Source organism: Melopsittacus undulatus, chromosome 6 (genome assembly GCF_012275295.1).
Source record: "Melopsittacus undulatus isolate bMelUnd1 chromosome 6, bMelUnd1.mat.Z, whole genome shotgun sequence".
Classification (NCBI taxonomy): Eukaryota; Metazoa; Chordata; class Aves; order Psittaciformes; family Psittaculidae; genus Melopsittacus; species Melopsittacus undulatus.
Genome location: NC_047532.1, coordinates 38,241,971 through 38,264,023, shown reverse-complemented (window position 1 = coordinate 38,264,023; position 22,053 = coordinate 38,241,971). Strand labels below are relative to the sequence as shown.

The 22,053-nt window shown below is 40.8% G+C and overlaps 1 protein-coding gene across 2 annotated transcripts in view; it reads left to right on the top strand.

The window, feature by feature from the left end:
* Positions 1-6,632: 6,632 nt before the first annotated feature.
* The window catches only part of PPM1L (protein phosphatase, Mg2+/Mn2+ dependent 1L), a 113,978-nt gene continuing 98,557 nt past the window's right edge, over positions 6,633-22,053 (top strand). For both annotated transcript variants that reach the window (XR_004079646.2, XM_005141956.3), the window contains exon 1: positions 6,633-7,196. Coding sequence is in view for 1 of the 2 variants with exons in the window: in XM_005141956.3 (XP_005142013.1) it covers positions 6,798-7,196 (399 nt within the window). In the remaining variant the exon portion in view is untranslated. The remainder of the gene's footprint in view (positions 7,197-22,053) is intronic.

The window sequence follows — 22,053 nt, the reverse complement described above, 5'->3', positions numbered from 1 at the left end:
CTCTATATCCCAGTAAAAAAAAAAACCCTCCACCATCATTGTTTGAATATTTCTCTCACTCCATCACCAAAAATTGGGAAAATCAGTGAGCCTTTCAAATTGAGTGAAAGGAGCCTGTCCCCGAGGCTGCATATGAAAATGAAGCAGTGTGTGAGAATCAATCACATATACCCAAAGACAAAAGAAACACAGGCTGCCTGCTTTGTGTCATTCAGGGACCATAAAGCAGTCAGAAAACCAATTTATTTAGCTTGCTCAAGGAGATCTTTGGTAGCCCAGAGCTCAGCTATCTTCATCATACCTTTTGTAAGGCTTTACTTTTCTAGTATATTAGGAGTATGGTTAGGTGTCAGGTTTTGAAATTCACCCTGCGTGCAGCTAACCTCCTGAAGAGTCATGGAACAGAGTGCAACTTGGGATCTGTTTTAAATTGTGCAGTCAACTGACTGCAGTTGTCCACAGTTAATTTTAGTTTTAGAGTAAGTCACAAAAAAGGCACCTCTGAGCTCAGTTCCCCTCCCTTCTCAGCTTTGGTACAAGACTAGAATAGCTGACCTAAGGATCTAGTCAGGAATACAGCCCATAATGTTTTGCATACAAATGTACTTGAGAGAAGTAAAACCGCAAGGAATTAAATTGTATAAATCAAATTTGTAGTCTCTTGCTTAATGCAAATTAAATAGTCTACAACAAAGACAAGAAACATCTGCTGAACAGAGTAGAAATTAATGTAGAAGAAAATTAAGATTGCTTTGCTGTTACTTTTTTTCAATTTGTGTTCAAATCTGAGAAAGATTAATAAGAATGCTGCCAGTTTATAGCTAATTCAAAGTTATTCTAAATTGCTTAGCTTCTATTTATATTTTACTTGCATATTTTGGAGTTCTTCATGAAAGTAGTTTGTAATACATTAATTCACCAGCAAATACTTTACAAATGTTTCCAAATATATCTTCACTCAGTAGCAATGAAAAGTTATTTCAATAAAAGAAAACGATATGCAGCAGCTTTGGCAGTGAGGGTCATCTTCGGCTTCATCCGCTGGGCTTTTTTGGTGATGTTTCAGTCATGCTCCAATTCTCAGTGAGTTCACCTCTAGAAACTGACAGGGAAAAACATGTTTTGAATCACCATGATACAGAGAGGAAACTGGGGTAACCTCAGAATGAATCAGTGAGAATTTCCAAGAGTATGACATGATCTTAAGAGCTGGACTTAATTTCAGAATTTCAGGACTGTGCCCCTACCAAGGTCCAAGGCAAAAACTCCCACTGAAGTCAGTGGAAGCTTCAGTTTATGAACAGCTTCAGTTTATGAAGTTCAGTTCATTCAGTTCATGAACTTCATGAATTTCATGAAGTTCAGTTCAGTTCAAGAGCTTCATTTGCATGTTATTGTCACTGGCAGTACTATAGTTTCTTTGTGAACCTTTTATTTGGATCACCTGATAACTGTACAGCTACTGAGACCAGAACTACATCGTATTCCTGTCAGCTTCTTTCCATCCCACTTCCTTATGGCAGTTGCAGATTGTCTTTATGTCAGCTGTTAGAAAAATGCTTTTTTTTTCACCTATGATAGCCAATTTTTTCTTGCATGACCAGAAATGTATTACTTCAAGGTTGTGTAAGTTGATAGACCCCATAATTTCCTTCTGCAATAATCCCTGTTAAGATTTTTCTTGATTATGTGTATCACAGGAGAGTGGCTCTGATATTAAAAGTAAACAAGAACATGTAAACAGTAATAAAAAACAACCCTTAGTTTATTTGGGAAATTAAAGGTGTTTGTTTTCTTGAAGTAATGTTAGCTTCAGGAATAACTGACACCAAATCATACACATATAATCAGAAATCATATACTCTAACATTGGCAAGTCAGGTCTGGGATTTCCATTCTTATGTTATCTGCCTGTATGCAGGCACCTGCCTACATATAAACTTCCCAATGTATCCAGGATGCACTTCAGCTGCACAGCAATACACTGCTTCACTTTCTGGTTTGGTGCACTCTATTCCATTGAAGAACCTTATGTTAAATAGAGGATGTTGCTAAAATATAATTCTCAGTTTTCTAGAAATCTCCATGCATCCTGTGACTCTCACTCTCATTGATATTAAGGTCACTTTGTGTTGCCAGGAAATAGACAAAAATCAGACTTTACACATGAAAATGCACTATAATGAGGAATGGGAATTGAGAATCAAGGAAAACAGAAAAGAACAACCTGTGTGGTAAACTGCTATTTCATTCCCCATCTGCAAATGTTCCTCTTCAACAGAGATGCAAGAAAATGCCAATAAGATTTCTCATGGGTTTACCTGGGAGAAGGCAGAATTTACCTGCAATGTTTGGCATTTTCTGCAACATAAAATTTTGGAAACACTCTTAGAAAGTGTTGTTTATATCAACTGAGATCAAAAGAAAGGATAAAAGTAATTGTCAGAGAAGCTGAACTTTATTTACCTGTTTATTTACCAAAACTATTGTAGAAGACAGTTCATGATATTGCTATACTGTTATTCCTCTGGAGAGCTGTGTGTCGTCCTGAATGATGACAGACAGAATCCTAAATTCTAATATTTAAAACATCTGAAAACCACTAAATATTTTGCTATATTGCAGTTTTATTCCTTGACATGCAAAAAGCCTGTTTTATAGTTAGCATTGGTCCTGCTTTTTCTATTATGATTTTATATATCAACAGAAAGAAAGAGAGGTGCCTCTGTGAGCTTCTGATGATATTCTGATATAAGTTTCAGTGTTCTGACCTGCAGTGCAAGGACTAGCCTGCAGTAAGCTACATTATTGTGCACTTCTGATTTATGCTCATAGCATCGACTGAATCTGAAAATCCTCAGAAGGTTTTTCTAATAGGCAGAAGAATAAAATAAATAATAGCAGAAGCATATTCAAAATTTTATCATCCCAGAGAATACTACAGAATAGAAATATTACAGATTTTGGTAGTATTTTTACAAGGAAATTTCCATCAAAATAAATGCTTTGTGTTAGTGAAATTGTGCAGTAAAGTTGATGGCCTATTCAGTATTGCATCTTCACTGTTCTTCCCCGGGGTAAAATAATAATAAATTCAGTCTGCAACTACAGTAAATGAAATGGTTATTTTTAAGTTATCCTTGTGAGTATCTTTACAAAGTGAGGCTTCTTACAATCAAAAGCATTGTTTTTTTATTCTAAGGACTAAATTGTAATGCTAACAGTGATAGTATTGTGCAGACTAGCAAAAAGTGAGTGCTTTCTCAAATATCTTATTCTGTATTTTAATTCTGTGTACCATAAAAATTGCCTATGAATGAAAGTTACATATTGCTTTTCTTCTCCTGGACCCAAAATAATTTCTCATTTAATTACATATCAGGCGACATAGACGCAATTCTTGTGTGTTACAGCACTAAATAGACAATTAATACATTTGTAACAGCAGATTATTTGCTTCTGTAGCCAAGCCATAAAAACAAAATCATGCCTTGGTCGCTTCATGCTATGTGTAAGCAGTAGGAGGAGCTGTTGAGCAAGAAATGTCTTTCACATGTTGAAGTCATTACAGTGTAAAATTCATAAGTTTATTTGTGAAGCTGACTCAGTGATTGCTTTTGAATACGTTTGGGTCTCAAAGTTATATATCTTACTGGGGAGATTTTCTAGAGTAAAGGGTGAAGGACTCCACCACAGAGTGCAAAATGAAACTTGTAGGTGGGTTTGTTGACCCACCTCTTGATCAGCCTACTGCTCTCTCTCAATGTTGCTTTGAAGTTTTGCACTTAACAGTAAATTGGTGTAGAACATGTACTCAATACCTGCATTTTTCACTTTTAATTAATGAATAATTCCATTTCAAGGTGGGATTAATTACATGCATGGCTCTGAGGTGGTCCCACCATGATGACAGTTGCTGCTTCATTGCATCTGCTCAGTGGAACAATGTTTTGCCTGTACCCTATTGTTTCATCTGCTTCCTGCTCAGAAAGGAAAGCTTTAGACACTCTGCGGCTGCAGAGCCCTTCAGATCATATTTTCACAGCCGAGATGCTTTTAGAACCAACTCAAATTCTCTTGCAGTTATAACGCAATGGAAGATAGGCAACAATTATTACTTTGCTAATGGACTCCTCCAAGGTAGTGTGGAGCATCTTCTGTTTCTGTGGGCATTTACCACAGAGAGGATCCTACAGTCCTTTGGACAAAACTGTTGGGCAGTATATGGGTACTAGACCTCAGCAACTGAAATAACAATGAGGAGATGCATGCTGGTGGCCCTAAAAGTGATTTGTGCACTTGAAACTGCTTTATTTCACTTTGCAATTCCATATTCTGAATTCAACTTGCCATCAGTAAAATACAACTTCCATACAAGTCGCTGTTCCCTCCCAGTATATACACATTTATATGCCACTAAAATGATAGTCAAATAAACAATTAATTCGTTGATGGTAGTGAGTGGTGTTCTCCACATTTTTACATTTATTTTATCTTCCATTAAACACCAAATTAAATAGAATTAAAAGAAGCCATAATACAGCTATTAAAACCAAATACAATCATTACAGAGCCAACTTTGCTTAGGGGCCACATACAGCTTTCAGCCAGTATGATGAACAACTCAAAGGGAATTGATGCTGGCAGCACAGAGCCAGGGAGGAGAAATTAGCAAAGGGCACAGACACAAAGACAAACTGACTGCTCTGAGGGATCTGTGTTGTAATGCAAGTGTCCCAGGCACGCAAAGACTCAGTTTAGACAGAACAGGCTTTGTTTAAACCAAAAAGTTTTACTAGAAAAGCTCTATTCACAAAATGGGGACTTAGTCTGACTGAAACGCTTCAGGCTAGATGTAGCTACAAAGTTTGTAGTAACAAAAATATTATTTAATTCATGCAATTTTAGCCTTTTTGTCATATTAAGTCTTCTTTCAGTTAGCTATTCCAGCAGCATCATAAGCCACAGATGCTGCAACGACTGTGTTGTTGACAGACCATCAAACTCATGGGCACATGTTTTGGCCTTTCAGGTAGAGAGCCTGAAGCTCGACTCGAGCAGTCATAGGTGGGAACATAATAAAGGTAAGCGTTTCTTCAGCCCTGAAATGTACAACTTTGGACAGTCCTTTGAAACACTGACAAAGTGGGACGTACCTCCAAGATTTAAAGCAGCATCGCATTGGTTACAGACAACAATTGTAATTAGCATTCCTGCTTCTCAGAATTGGATGTAAGAATCAGACACCAAAAAGCTGAAATCATTAGCTTTGTGTTAACCAGGTCTGGGGTTATGTAATGTACTTAGGATGATCTTTAAGAAAAGTAGCAAAACAATAGTTCATGCACATTTATGTGTAAATTCAGTGTTAAAGTCCTAAGGGGTAGGAGCTGCTGAAAGACTGGAAGGTGTAGACCCAAACGCTCAGCCATGGCTATAAAGGCAGTTTACCATATTTTCCACTCACAATTTCACACTGGTTTTGTGGCTTGCTAATTCAACACCACTCGTATGTGTTTGAATATTATATCAGCTGTCATACTCTCTGAGGCTGGTTGACTAATCTTGTCAGGTTTTGGACACCTGGCCTGCCAGTCAGCTGAAAATCACTTCGGCTCATCCACAGCTCTGGCACTATGCCGAATTGTTGTTTATAGTCCAGCCAGCTTGTGCTTGCACCCTCACAGCTTGTAACTTTTATTCCTTATCAGCAGAAAAACGATGGTTTACAGAAATGGCTTGGAGAAATAAAACAATCCGTTTGAACACTGGGGGAGGGGGACGAGGGGACGGGGAGGGAATTCCCATTAGAATGCTGTCCAGGCAAATGCCGCCATCAGTTTAGTAACTGAGAAATTCCTACTTTGGTTCCCGTACACTTGCATGCCCGTGGATGTACCTGGCGACTGACAGTCCTGTAAGGTTACCTTCCAGCAAAATCTCAGCCCTGTTTCATGTCTCTGCTGTCTCGGGTTACAAGCAGAAGCAGGGTGGCCGGTAGGGTGGTCCCGCCTTTGGAGACAGGGTCAGCTACACTCCAGAACCTGCTGCCCTGTGCTCCTCCAGAGGGGAGCCCGGGCTCTCTGTAGCCAAGGGGCTGCGCAGCTCTTCCAGCCCCGCTCCCACCCTGCGCGGAGAGACCCAGGCCCAACCCCGCCACCAGACTACGGGCCCCAGAACCCTTCGCGCCGGCACACGCAACAGCCCTCGCTTCCCGCGACGGCCGCCGGGGCTTGTAGTCGGGCGGCGGGGACGGGCGAGGCGGTGGCAGCAGCAGCGGCGGCGGCGCTCCGCCCCGGGGGAGGGACGGCGCAAGGCGTGGGGGACACGGGAGACAGGTACCCGCAGGCGGCCCTGCAGGCACTTTCTCACTGCAGCCAGCCGGGCTCCGAGAGCGGCGAAGCGAGGCGGCCTCCCTCGGGGCCCTGAGGTGGAGCAGCGGCCTAGGGGTGCCCGAGGCGAGCTCGGGTTCAGAGAGGAGACGCGGCCGCGGGGGGTGCGGCACCGCTGAAGCCTGCCGAGCCGCGCCGAGCCGGGCCCCGCTCCTCGCCCCGCTCCTGGCGGTGCGGCCCCTCCGCGGGAGGCACGGGGCGCCGCGGGGCCGGGACGCGCAGGTGGCCGCCGCCCGGCAGCGGCGGTGCGCGGAGCCGGCCCCCAGAGGCCGCCGCCGCGAGGAGGGAGCGGCGGGCGCGGGACTTCAGCGGAGGAACATGCACTGACTCGCTGCCTCGGCTCAGAGCCACTCCGGCCGCCGGGTGCGCGTTGCATGGTGTGGGGATACACGGTCTCGATAATAAATGATAGAGGATACAATGACTTTGCTGTCTCTGCTGGGTCGGATCATGCGTTACTTCTTGCTTAGACCGGAGACCCTGTTCTTGCTGTGCATCAGCCTGGCCCTGTGGAGTTATTTCTTCCACACGGATGAGGTGAAAACCATTGTTAAGTCCAGCAGGGATGCGGTGAAGATGGTGAAGGGCAAGGTGGCCGAGATCATGCAGAATGACAGGCTCGGGGGGCTAGATGTGCTGGACGCAGAGTTCTCCAAGACCTGGGAGTTCAAGAGCCACAATGTGGCTGTCTACTCCATCCAAGGCCGGAGGGATCACATGGAGGACAGGTTCGAAGTAATCACTGACCTGGTGAACAAGACTCACCCCTCCATCTTCGGGATATTTGATGGGCATGGAGGAGAGGCAAGTGCTCAGCTGGAAAAAAGGCACAAAAAGCAAAAGTGGGGGTTGGGGGGTGGATGGTTACCGGGCAAGGGATTAATCTGTTCTCACCTGCCAGGTTTGTGTGATTATCTTGAGACATTGTTTGGGGGGGGAGGAGGGCACGAGTCTCTAAATAGGGGTTGAGGATACTCTGTTCCCTTTATCTCTCATTACCCTTCTACAGTCAGTGCAGTATAAATGTGTTTATACCTTGGCAGCCCTTTACAGTAGTAAAGGTTTAATTGAAGTAAAAGCCGTTGGAGGTGGCTTTTACGTGTGTGGAATAACGATGATGAGCACAAGCTCCCTGGAGTCATCTTTTGTTACAGCGAAGTGTGGTGTGATCTGATTTTGGCACGGGGCTGATCTCCCCCTCCTGTCAGGAGCCGGGCTCATCATCAGCAATTAGAGAGCAGTCCTCTTAAAGCCAGTGTGCGTAAAACGAGTCTTCACAGGAATTCACGCTCAAATGAGGACTGGCAAGTCACTGAGAACCAGTATCATGTTTGGGAGCTGCATGTAGATTTTAAGTCATTACAGCTGTGCTGTCATACTTGTTCCCTCCCTAGTGGAAAGCCAGGAAAACTGTCATTTTGAAACTTTTTGGTGTTTAACCTCTTAACTTTTTTAGGAAGGGCAATTTCCTTCAGGTTTTGCTGTGTAATTAGTGCTACAACTTGATGGGATGCTTCATTTATTACAGATTACAAATGCTGAAGCGATAGCTTCCTCTTTAAGATTGTGGTGCTGCCATGTAGCTTTTTGTATAGCACAAAGTATGTTTCATAACTGTGGGAAAGGACAAAGAATTTGTCCTTGTGTAACAAATTAGCTGAAGCAACCATCATGCTGGGTATCAGAGAACCTTCCGGGTTTTGCTGGGGTGATGGAAGCTGGAGAGAAATGGTGAAGTTTGTCACAAAATGCTCCTGCCGAGGAGGGGTAAGGCAGCAAGAAAACTTGGGTGTTCCTCCAGCTGCTTTCACAGATCAAGGAGTCAAAGTCCTTCCTTGAAAAGCCTTGGCAGTGACCAGATGCTAGTGGAGCACAGGGGTGTGGAACTGCTGCCCCTCTGAACCTGTAAGTGCTGCCTAAAAAATCCAGGCCTGAGCCACATAATCAAAAACCTTCTATTCTGTTGCGCACATGGTAGTAAAAGGAGTCAGCCATGTGTCCTGCTGCTGTCTTGCAGCATACAGCATTTTGCCCCCTTTAAAATAATGCAAACATTTTGGACAGTGAAAACTGTCAGCTTCACAATTTCTGGTTGTGGTTGAGCCCTGTTTTCCTTTTTACATCTGATTTCAGTTGGGGCACAGCTGTGCCAACTTGTACTGGCGTATTTGTGCCAGCTCACTATCCATGGCCTTCGAGGAATGCAGGTAGAACTGTGTATTGCAAACTGTTTCACATTTTTTCCTGAAAGAATATTAGCTCTGACCAGTGTGTTTGGTGCTCTCTTGTTTTCTGAGGAGTTGGACAGGAGGTGCTTGTGCTCTGTCTGCTGCCTTCTTCCTCTTTGTTTAAACTGACAGTTTTCCTTGTCTGAACTGATTAGCCAAAACAAATCTGCAGGAATATCCGTGTCATGTTTTTAAACAGTATTCTGAGATTGTTACAGATACAAGTATGATACACACATAGAGTCTGGCATTGTGAAAGAGTGATCTTATTTCTTTCATTAATTTGGTATCATACATGTATCTTGCCTTGTGCGTGATTGCAAACCCATTATAACACAGAGAATAGCTAAAACAAGAATGTGCCCTGTATATATATTGTTTGCTTGTTTGTTTTGCTGTGGATCTTGGAATTACATGGATAGGATATATTAATGATATTACTGGATCTGTGGAAAGCTCATTTGTCTCTTGTATTCTCATTCCTTAGAACCTGCTCTAGTTGTTTCAGTGGCAAAGTATGAGGCTTTTCTTTAAGAGGCCTGTTATTTTGAAATGTTTAGCAGATCTCTTTCAAAAAACCTCAGTAAAGTTAATATTAAAAAATATATATATCTAATACCTCTTATTTATCTTTCTAATCCGGTTCTCAGGTGTTCTTAATAGCCTTTGCTCCTATAGAAATAAGTGCCTCATCATTGAGGACATAACTAGTTTCCAGCTTTGGATTTTATGTAAAACTGAGCAGAAAAGCATGGACTATGTGCTGTGCATATAGAGGGAAAAAAAAAAAGGAATTTAATCTAGACAGGTTTTGTAGTTTTGAGTAGAAAAGAGGGGAGGGAGAAGAAACAGGAAAAATTAATGCTCTTATTTAATCCATAGTAAATAATGCTAAATTTCAGGTTTCTATGTGAATTGGTTTTCTGGATGTCTGGGTTTTTTTGGTGTTTTTTTTTTAAAGATAAATGACTCTGGAGAGCACTTTGCCTACATATGTAACAAAGCCTTTGTGAAGATTTTTTCCACATGGGGTCCCATAAAATTTCTTTATGTGTATTTAAAGAACAAAGAACTGCTAATCTCTGCAGTTAACATGTGAAATAGACTGTTCTATGTGGGCAAGAATTGTTTTTCCAAACAGACAATGCCATAAATGAGATGCTAGATTAATTCTTTCCAGCTAAATACAAGGGAGTGTGTCTCCATTAATTACTTCCTGCCATATCACATTGAAGTGGAAAAATAGAAAATATTATTCAAAAATATTACTTACTCTGTAGTGCTAATTTATGAAGATTACTGAGTTTTGCTTAAATATTGCCAACATTTTACATGAATTCTACTTTTCTGTTGTGTCATTTCCCCTTCTATTTTGCAATTTTAGCTTGAATAGGCTGACAGCTTTTTGCTTTAATTTTGTGGCTGGCTTGATGAGAAAGCAATAAGCAAAAATAAGTATTAATCCTCTGTGTCACAGCTAAGTATCTGGTGTGCTGCTGCAATTCCTTGTGAAAGACAATAATATTTCAGAGAGAAAACTTGATACATGATGGTTAGTGTGGCCTTCCTTTTATACTAAGTCTGTTGCTTGAAAACTGAATAATAATAATAATAATAATTCAGAACAGGTAGAGGGCAAAGTCGTAGAGTTGGAAAGAATTAAGAAAAGTTTCTGTCAGTTGTCTCTGAATGAATTTGGCCAAAGGAGTCTTCAAGGTAATCTCACTTGGGATCAAAAAAGATGAGAAGAAAGTATTAGACTATACTCACATCACCTTCTTTACAAGACTGAAAGCTAGGCTTGAGTGCCTCTTTTTTCTTTCTATTTTTCCTTTTTTTTTTTTTAACTTCTTCCCTTTTTCTTTATTTAGAAATTTTGAGGCTGTCTAGACTGGAAGATGGAGAAGTGGCAAACTATGCAAATGATAAAATAACAAAAAAAACTTGAAAGCTGAGCAAAGTAAAGGATGGTTGCTTAATTAGAATGATTTGACTGTTTTAACTAACATTTACTGAAGGGTTCTTTTCTCAGATATTTAAGGTTTAAACACTCAATTTAGTGAGATCTCATTATTAGACAAGAACAAAGCTATCATCTGCAGTCTTATGGTTATGGCTATGTTTCATATAATTGTTTTTTCCTAACCCTGTGAGGTAAAGACTTTAAAAATAGTTATTGCGATAGTACCTTAAATGCTGCCTGTGCTTGTTTGCAGTCATAAACTGATGTGGATAACGATGGGGGGAAATTAAAGCTCAGTAACTGTCTCATAAAAAATGTCTTGCTCTTTTTATTTCTCTTAGCCTCCTTAAATAGAAATGTGGCAAGGCTTGTCCCTTATGATCTGCAGGTATGGTTAAGAGTATTTTGCATGATATAATTCGTTTTTAGAGTTGCTGATATAGTGTTGCAGTATGTGAAATACACCTTTTTATTTTTCTTCGTAGTGTAAGGAAAATTTTGGGGAGCTTAAATGTATGGCAAGGAGGGAAGTTGCAGTATTTGTAACTGCATACAGAATCACATTAATACTTTGTGTGCCACAGGACCTTGAAATCAGTATCAGAAACTGTTGGCAGAAGTCTCTGGTTACTGATTAACTTACAAAGACAAAGATAAAAGGGAAAGGTCAGAAGATAATGGTGAGAGTCTTTGTCTGAGAATATGGAAACGTGAATGCTGAGGTAAGGCTTGGAGAAGAGGGTAGGGTGCCAGCTGTGTTTAAATGAGCCTGCTGTGCATTTAAAATACAGGTACTTGAAAGAGTGATTAATTCTTCCCTGATTCACTGAGGTGAACTTGCTGTCATCTTCTAGCCCCATCGTAACAAACAAGTTGCGGGAGGCTAGGTTGAGAAGAGAACTTCTTGTGCATATTCTCCTCGTTCATGAATATGGGAGGACTAGTCCTCAGTGAAGGCAAAAAATTTACCAGAGTGTGAGAATTTGGGCAGCTGTAAATCACACTGTCAGAGTAGGACATGGTGACTGTACACTTGTGGTCATACCAGTTATGATTTTTAACCCTTGACAACCCTGAGCTCCCCTGCGTGTTGTCTGTGCTATGATGATGAACATCTTTTCAGGCAGTGGTAAGGGGAAATTTATTCCATTTAATTGGGGATGTTAACTGATGGTTGGAAGATAATGTTTGCCTTCTACCAAATACGTACTAATGAGCTAATACTTTTATTTTGGTGATCTTTGATTTTTTTTTCTTTTTTGTTGGTGACTGATCCTAACAGCAGAAGGTGTTCATGCTGTGATAAGAGAAAGCTAACAGTTTTGTTGGGATTTTTCTATAAATTCCTTTGGATCTGCTAATTCTAATTCAAAAGCCATCCTTCTGATGCTGAACTACTTAGGCAAACTTAGTGATGAAAATGTATCTATCATACTTTTGTGCAAAGGCCATTAAGGATTAATGGCTTGAGATTTCATAAAACGTAAGAATAAATCAGACAACAGCTTTGAGTTTTTATGGATGTTATAGTCTAGTTGCAAGGTGAAATCTTTGAGGCTTTGTAGTTTTTAAAAAGAAACTGCTAGGGTGGTTTTCCTTTTATAGTATTTTCTTTCAGTTTCTAATCTAGAATCCTCTATAAAGTGCCTAAATGTTTGAATAAATATTTACATAGGTGAGGTCATGTTGATATGCAAGTCTCAAATCTGCTTATAAATTCCACAAGTGGCCTACAATATAAACTAAAATGATATATAGGGACATTTCTGTCATTTTGTTTAGTTTATCTGAGTTTTGATTCCTGGGTATCGTGTTACAGGGTTATAATCTTCATCCTACAAAACCATATTTATTTGATATTTAGGTCTACACCACATGCTCATTTGCTATACAGTACTGTGACTTAAAATTGATTAAAATGGTGTAAAAATATGTAATTGGGAGTAGGAACTCTTATCACTGCCATTAATAACTGTATCATTTGGTGTAGGATTGAGTCTTTTTCAATTTTTATGAAAATCAAAAAGTCAATAAATTTTAAATGCAGTCTGCCAGCTTAGCTTGGATCAGTGCTTCCTTATTTGGGCATGCAGGTAGCCAATGGATTGCCACTGGTTTAATTACATCAGTTTTGATTCTTAGATGCTTTCAGATTATGAAAGTAATTTAAGTTTCCATTAAGAGCTTGAATAACTCAGAGTACATGGGAAGTGTTTGTGTGCATGCTCTTGCTGCATGGTCAGTGCTTAGCAACTTATCTGTCGCTGTAGATGGAGAGGATATTTCACAGCTACCAAATAGGAATGTTCAGACCGCAGTTGTTAAGAGTGCCCGATTCTTTTTAACTTGATGCCTTGTGGTAGCACTGCTATGGCTGTGTCCTTAGATACATAAGCAATCACTTATGTAGCTAAGAGAGATTAGATGGATCAAAGCTTAGAAATGAGCAGCATCTTAAACTCCCTAAAAGTGTGCTGATTTATGTTACTGATGCTGCTTAACACACAAAATAAGCAGTGTTGAAGACTTGTTAGCTAGTCCTGCTTAATCTAGTGTCCAGCCTGGATGACAATATGCACATTAAATCTGGTTTTGGGCAGTAGAGTTTGATCAGTTTTGCTCTGCAGGTCAGGAACTTGGGTGTTTTTGTTTAACAGTGTGAGAAAAAGAACATTTGTATTCTTCTGTCATGTGGGATTAGTTAAAACAGCAGATTGCTCTAGCTCTGTCTGAAGTGTTATGCTTTCAGTAGCTCCTTTGGACCAGAGTAGTGTTTCTCCTTCCTCCCAGTTGTTAGAGGTCCAAATATTTATAGTGTAAATTGTTGCCTAAATTTGAGTTCTGGCTTCTGGCAGTGTGACTTTTAAAGCCATCTCCTAGCATCTGGAGATTTTGTTTTGTGGTGGCTGCATACTAGTTGCTGGGTTGCACGCACTAGACCTGGCACTTCTAAGTTTCCCTTTGCTCTGAGAACTCTTCAGCCCCTTCCCTTTTCGCCTGTCCTATCTAACACACTTCCTCAGCACACAGTTATTGTCTTCACCAAACTGAAACTACAGACAGTGCTTCACATTTTCCCCATCCCCAGGAGCTTTTGGACATGCTGATTTCTTTGGAAATGGTCATACATGAGATCAGTTAGGTTTTATGACCCATGCCTGGAAGTGTTGAAGGCCAGGCTGAGTGGAACTATGAACAATCTGGTCTAATGGAAGGTGTCCCTGTCCATGGCAGGATCTAGATGATCTTTAAAGTCCCTTCTAACCAGGACCAGTCTATGATTCTATGATGGGCAATCCAGAGGTGTCTGGCACTAATGTTTCTTGGGTCTCAAGGTTCAGGACTTGCTTTTCACTTTAAACACAGCATAGATACTGATAGATCTGGAAAAAGGAACAAAATGCTTACATACTTCTTCTGTAGTGCCATTTGGTTTGAATCTGTGCCCTTGAAAGGAGAGTTCTCAAAACTAATTTAAGGGCAGCAGCTGCTATAATTATACGCAGAAAGTCACATGCCTCTAGCTCCACTTCTTCACTGTAATATTTGTTAAATCCTTCAAATTTAAGTGGACCACCCTTTTGACCATATTGCCTTCTTGCCTATTCTGTGTCCCACAAAGCAAGCCTCTGCATCGACACACCCGTGCTCCCTGCTGTCCAGGCAATTTTGTGACCATGCCTTTGCACCTGAGCATTGCATGAACCTCACGCCTTCATCCATTCAGGGGATGCTCTACCTCAACAAGCTGTGCTCTGCTTGCCCGTGCCAGCCCTTGGGTCTTTGCACCAGGTAGGTCTTTGCATATGTTACATCCTGAGCAGACCCATGAGGAGCTGTACAGCGGTGCTGAGGTGCTCAGCCTGTATGTCAGGCAGGATGCCAAAGGCAAGCAGTAATATGAGCTGTTGCTGCTCATACCATGTGGCATATCTATGCTGATTAAAATGATCTGTGTGCTCCTAGCAGAGTGCGTGCATGACCCACTTTGAAAACCTCTGTAACAAGTTTGGGAACGTATGCCCTGTGCCACTGCCTTCTGAAACGGGGGCTAGGTACAAATGAGGCTCTTTTTAATTTAAAACAGCTTTTATAACTACAAGTTCACGTTAACATCAGGAAGAACTTCTTTACTGTGAGAGTGACAGAGCACTGGAACAGGTTGCCCAGGGGGGTTGTGGAGTCTCCTACATTGGAGATATTCAAGGCCCGCCTGGACAAGTTCCTGTGTGATGTACTCTAGGTTACCCTGCTCTTGCAGGGGGGTTGGACTAGATGATTTTTCGAAGTCCCTTCCAACCCTTGGGATTCTGTGGTTCTGTGTTTCCCTTTGGCTGCTGACTTCCTAGTCAGGTTCATGTTATCATTAATGCTGACCAGACTGTTACCAGATACTACTCCAGCTGGACAGACCAGTTTCTCTGGTTCATGGCCAGCCCAAGAGATCTTACATGTAAAAGAAGGTCATGAAGAGTTAATGACTTATGGTCTTTATTCACCCCATAGAGTTTCAGTTCACCCCAAAGGTGTTAATATAAGTCTACAGTTAACACAAGTTCAAAAGGAAGTTTCTACCTGGACAGAGATGTCCATACAAACAGCTTGTGATCTCTGGGCCGTTGTAAGTTGTATGCAAAATCAGTAGTTGCAATAAGGTGGAGAATTTCTCTTAGGCTGTTTGTGTGCCTGTACTTTTGTTTAACTAGTGCTAAACGCTTCAGCTAGCATTTTTATGAAGGCAGTTTAAAATGTACTGCCAAATGTAGAGGTTTCATTTGAAAACAACATAGCTTTAAAAAAATATAAATTTCATTGCATTTTGCAAGAAGAAAGTTTTTCAGGTGCTAAAATAGAATTGTAGAATGGTTTGGGTTGGACAGAACCTCCCTGCCATGGACAGGGACACCTTCTACTAGATCACGTTGTTCAAAGCCCTATCCAACCTGGCCTTGAACACTTAATACTAATAAATACTTAAGGTAAGTAGATAAGACAGGTGAGAGTGTAAGTTGCTCTTGGAATAACTGGCCATTTATGCCAAAAGGCCTGATATTTAGATGGCAAAGCTGTGATCTAAGTGAACTATCTTGGTCACCTTAAGGAAATAAAAAGAACTGAAAGTACTTGTTAAGACTAGGCTTTCAGGTCTAGAGTAGTCTGCAGGCCATAAAATAGTCTTAGTGGAAAAATCTACCTTTCTTTCTACTCCTGTAGAAAAGTCATTCCAGAAAAGTAATCAGTTATGCATGGCACAGAGCTGAGCCAGGGGCTCAGGCGCTAGGGAGGGCAATGCCCAAGTTGTCTTGTGACAAGCAAAACCGATGAGGGAAGTGGAAGAAGCATCCTTCTTTGGGTTGGTGTCATAGCGGGCTCCTGAGAGCTGCATGGCAGCATGGAGTACCAATCATACTGCTGCTGATACAAATTGATTATGATGCTAAAACATTGCTGGCTTTCATCATCTCTGACCTTGTCTGATTCACAGCTGTGTGAGCAGCTGACATCTCCAGCCCCACAATCAAAGTACGTGTTTTAACTGCTAAACCACAATGCAATTATCCATAACACGTCATGGCGGCAAACCTCAAAGCTCCCTTGGAGAAAGGAACATTTATTTGCATTTAGTTTCAGTGCTAAAATGTTATCCCTTGCAAATGTTCTCATTGTCATAAATGTTGAAAAGGCTTTTTTTTTTTTTTTTTTTCCCAAAACCCCCTTCAGGGGTAAACATTTGATTTTAGTAAGTCCTGTTATAATAGCTGAAACTGTCATACAGTACTGCTTTCAATCAATACAATTTTTAATGTAATAAATCTCTTTACTTTTTCATTCTCTACCAGATAGAAAAATGCTGGAGGGCATGAAACATTTCTTCTGATAAGTGAAAGTATGTGGCTGATAATACAGTTCTCTGTTGAGCCACAGCTTGCATTCATTTAAACTTGCATTTTAATGGAAACATGATTTATTTGCATGTAGTCTACACATGGACTGCACCACAGAATTGCCTAAACTTTCCCTGAAATGTGTGTTTCCTCCAAACACACACTGAAGCTGAGGTATTGAAATATCTGATTCTGATCAGCATTAAATAAATATCTATCCAGGGTGGTGTGCTTCAGGAATGGAAGCATAGTGTAGGAGTAGGAGGAAGGGAAGGAGAGAACATGTTTGTCTCCTTAGTTTTCTTAATGTTTATCCCCTTGAGCTTTCACTTACTTTCCTGCATTTGAGAGTGAATGTGTTCTTTTTTTCTAATTTTTCTGGCTTTTAAATTTCTATTTATTACTTAGGTCTTTTTAGATTTTTTTTTGGACACTGTAGGATGTAGAAGATGCTTTTAATGTTGGGGGTTTCTTTTATTTTTTCAATCATATGTTTTCAGTCATTATTTTTCAAAATAGTATGTTCATTTGATATTTACGCTCAATCATCCTCAGTCTGGACCCTTACTGGTGTGGTAGGAAAAGGAAATCACACATGGAGAAGTAGGAATATACCTACAGGATGGATAAAATCAGTCCCTAGTTCACAAAGAGGAGAGAACCAGCAACCCTGGGAATGAAACAATCTCATTTCTCTGAAGTGGCATTAACTGGGAGATGCCAAACTGACCAAAGTCATACATATGTGTAGGTGCTTGTTGTAAGTCCTGTTCTCCTATAACTGAGATTAAGCAAGATTTTACTGTGAAGACCTTTGATAATGATCACCTCATGCTAGTATCATGATGCACAGCACACTTGATCACTGCTGCTGTGAGGAGTAGGCCTGCTTGACTGTGGCTAGGATGCTGCTGGGATTCCTCTGGAGAGAGGTGAAGGTGAGTGGCCTTGCACTATGTGCTTGGATATGCAGTTAACTCTGAACCGTGACAAGGAAAGTAATTCTTTTATTAATTACTTGGAAAAAAAATAGTTGCTAGCTTTCCTGGATGTGCAATTGAAAGCATCCAGAATTTTTGCTGTAATAACATGGCAAAGGGATTCCAATGCAGGAAGGGGGTGAGGGAGTTGAGGTGTGGAGTTTGGGATTTGAAGACAAAAATGTGGGTAGAGGAGAATAGTGTGTGGTTTGCATTGTAGCTTGCCTTAATTTTAGGTTGCTGTAAGACTGGATGTGTTTAATAATAAAATGTCCTAGCAGGATCACCAGGCAGCCACAGGAAAAGTACTCTGTTTCAATGTGCCACTGTTTATATATTGCCCAAGATCCAAACCCCGAGAGATTTTTTGTAAGGGTTACTTCTGCGGTTTAGAATGAATACCAGTTTATCTCTTTCTCTGCATGTTTGAGAGAAGCAGAGAGCATGAGTGTGCATTTTGGCAGCATTTCTTTATGGCCCTGAAAGAGCACTAGCAGTTTTGTAACTCTGGATGCTCTGAAAACTAAACTTTGCCCTCTTTGTTTCTGCTATGTTCACTGGTTTGCTGGCACGTATTGCCAGTCCTTATTGCTTAGGACTTAGAGAACAAAATGTAGGACCAGCTGCCTGTTTCATGGTGCCAATTGGCACTGGCATGTCAGAGAAGAGCTCCAAGCAGCCCCTCTTCTTGCTTCTGTTTCAAGCATAAACAGAAATGTGAGGTGCTGCGTTAATTTACAAAGAGATTGGTGTGACAGACTTTTTCATTTTCCAAAATGTTTTGTACTTACATATAAAATACGTCACATAAGTTTGACTTTTTTTTTTAAGACTTTTCTTACAACTACTATTACAGTAGTGGTTTTGGAAGGCAAACTAGAGTGATTGAATTCTCTGTGGATTAATGTTGCATAAAAGATTTGCAATCTTTGGCAATTAGAAAATTGTTGCTGAGGTTAATGGTGATATTATTTTTAACTTTGAGGGCAGGAGCAATTTCCTGCCTCCGGGATGGAATTATTTCAATCAGTGCTTTAAATAAGCAATTTCTGTGATGCTTTAAATTGACAAACACTTAAGTCATCAACCTGAATTCTTTTTTTGCTAGACTATTTATTTTAGCAATTATGTATCCTGATATACTGATTCACATTATTTTTATTCTGTATTGTTTCTGAAAATGAGCATGGTATTTACTATCAATGTTTTCTTTGGTAAGGTTTTTTTTTTTCCCCTACTCTTGTGGAGATATTGTAACTGTAAATAAAAGCAGAACAAAAAAATAAAAAAGAGGCTAAATAATGTATTATTTGTTAGAAGTTATTGAATGATTTGCATCTCAAACATTCTAAGCCCCTGGAGGGTGAATTGATTTGAGATGTGCTTCTGGGACTCTTAAGGTCTGTTTTGTGGTGGGTGTCCTCTTAGCAAGCGTCTCTTCCTGATACCTGGACTCAGTGGCCGGAGTGTCTATGATGAGGTCAGATACTGTCTCTTCAGACTCCAGCTGTAACTTGAATTAGGGCAGGACAGACAAGAATTGGAGATAATTCTACCTGATCAAGCTGTCAATAAGAATGATGCTAAGATAGTCAATAATTTCAAAAACCCCATATTTTTTCCTGCTTAGGAAAACCTGCTATTCTGTAAGGTGTTCTTTGCAAGTGTCCTCATCTAGATCTGCTCAAAGGCGCTGCCCTGGTGGCTCTGCCAGTACCTTGATACTACCAGTTCCAGAATTGTTTCTCTTCAACCTGCAGAGATAAATATATGCTGTTTCTAATCTGTTATTTTTATCAGTTATCTAATTAAGGTAATAGAGTATGTTCTCAGGCTTTGAGATATACATTTTGTTAATAGTTTTATTTTTAAATAACACGTGTTTTTTTAAATAAGCAAATATATCTAACTTATCTGCCTCCTTGTAAAGCACAGTGCTAGTCTGCCTGGTAATGTCATATATCAGCTCGAGAGAGTAGCTGCATACTGGTTCATGCTGCAGGTCTGCATGTGATGACTAGAAAAATACTTAGAGTAAATTAGAATATCTCTTGAGACATGCTGGATTTTGCATGGCACACATACGCAAACTTCAACGCATGCAACCTATATTCTAAGGTGTTTGTGTAAACTTTGAAGACTGGCAATTGAGACAGCTGGCCAGTATTACTCCCACCTTCAAAAAGAGCAAGAAGGAGGACCTGGGAAACTACTAGCCAGTGAGCTTCACCCCCGTCCCTGGAAAGGTGATTGAACAGGTCATTCTAGAGATCTTCACCAAGCATGTAGAAGAGAAGAAGGTCATCAGAAGTAGTCAGCATAGATTCACCGAGGATAAATCGTGCTTGACCAATCTGATAGACTTCTATGATGACATGGCAGGGGGCATCAACAAGGGGAAAGCAGTGGATGTTGCCTGCCTTGACTTCAGCAAGGTTTTTGACACTGTCTTCCATAACTTCCTCGTAGGTAAGCTTAGTAAACGTGGGTTATATGAATAGACAGTGTGGTGGATCAAAACTGGCTGAATGGCAGAGTTCAGAGGGTTGTGATCAGCAGAGCAGAATCCAGTTGGAGGCCTGTAGTCAGTGGTGTTCCCCAGGGATCAATACTGGGTCCAGTCTTATTCAACTTGTTTATCAACAATCTGGATGAAGGGCTGAAGTATACACTCAGCAAGTTTCTGATGATATGGAGCTTTGGGGAGTGGCTGATACACCTGCAGGCTGTCCTGCCATTCACTGGGACATTGATAGGCTGGAGCATTGGATGGAGAGAAGACTAATGAGGTTCAGCAAGGGCAAGTGTAGGGTCCTGCAGCTGGGGAGGAAGAACCCCAAATACCAGTACATGTTGGGGACTGACCTACAAGAGAGCAGTTGAGCTGAGAAGGACCTGGGAGTATCAGTGGATGACAAGTTGACTGTGAACTGGCAGTGTGCTCTGGAAGCCAGGAGGGACAATAGTACCCTGGGGTGCATTGGGAGAAATATGGCCATCAGGTTGAAGGAGGTGATCCTCCTCCTCTATTTGACCCTAGTGAGGCCACATCTGGATTATTGTGTCCAGTTCTGGGCTCCTCAGTACAAGACAGACAAGGAACTACTGGAGAGGGTCCAGCAGAGGACCATAAGGATGATATGGGGTTTGGAACATCTTTCTTATGAGGAAAGGTTGCAGGAGCTGGGCATGTTTAGTCTGGAGAAGACTGAGAGGGGATCTCATTAATGCATATAAATGCTTCAAAGGCAAATGCCAGGAGAATGGTGCCAGACTCTTTTCAGTGGTGCCCAGTGACAGGATGAGGAGCAGTGGCCATAAACTAGGAAAGAAGTTTCACCTCAACATGAGGAAGAATTTCTTTAGGTTGAGGATGGCAGAGCACTGGAACAGGCTACCCAGGATGGGTTGTGGTGTCTCCCTCTCTGGGGACATTTAGAATTGGCCTGCACACGTTCCTGTGTAACTTGGTCTAGGTGGCCCTGCCTTGGCAGGGGGGTGAACTAGATGATTTCCAGAGGTCCCTTCCAACCCTAATGATTCTGTGATTCCTGTAATAAACTGTAAACAACATTATGATGCCATGATTGAAGAGCCAACTGAAAGTGTATTCAGCAGCATATTGGAATTAGTTGTTTCAAATTTAGGTTTTAAAAGCTTTTTTGGCATGTGGGTTGTGCATGTCTTATTAAGGAAAAACCTGACACTGAAGGAAGATGAAAATCATGTTGATGAATAGTATGAAAGGCTGTAACCTCAAACCTATTATAGTGAAGAGTGATATTTTTACTGGAATGTTTTTTTTACTGAGTTTCCCAGCACTCACAATTGATAGGAGAGCTCAATGAAGTTTGTGGCAAATACCATTTAATTGAGCTTTTTTTGTGTATGAATAGAAAATAGCGTTTTGCCTGTCACAGTGGCTTTCAGTTGACCTCACTGTGCTTCTGATTCAAAGTATTTCAGGTGTGTCACAAAAACATATTATACCTCTGTGAGCAGGTGTTTTCAGATCATTTTACAGACATTTCTGGTTATGTTTCTTGGCTGGTCCAATACAAGTCAGTAACACAACTGAAAACAGAACTTTGTAGTTCACTCCTTCTCTCCCAGGTGCAGCTCCTCATTTTTTCTCTCTGTCAGACGCTGACATCTTTTAACCTTGTGCCTTCTATTAGTAAATGTAACACCATCACCTACCTGTTGGGTTTTGCAGTCTTCAGTTTATTTTCTCTAATGTGGTTATCAAGAAAGGGATGATGCCAGAGACCCAGAAGCGTCAATGCTTACTTCACATCAGTACTGCAGATCTTAGCAGTAGCCTTTCATGCCAAAATGATGATTGATGTGTCCCTGTCACAGTGAGAAACCCTATGCTACTATTTGTCATATTTTAAAGGAACTATTTCAGCATTTAGTTGTGAAACAGAATTTTTTGTTTAAAAATTGATCTACATAGCAATAGTGAGTATAAGAAGTTGGCCAGTTAAGAATAGCTCTGTTAGCTGTGACAAGCATGAGGAGCACAGCTGGTTTTTCATTAAAGGGATCTCCCAGTCCTGATGACATACATAATAGCTGAAACTTGCTGTAGATGTCATGATC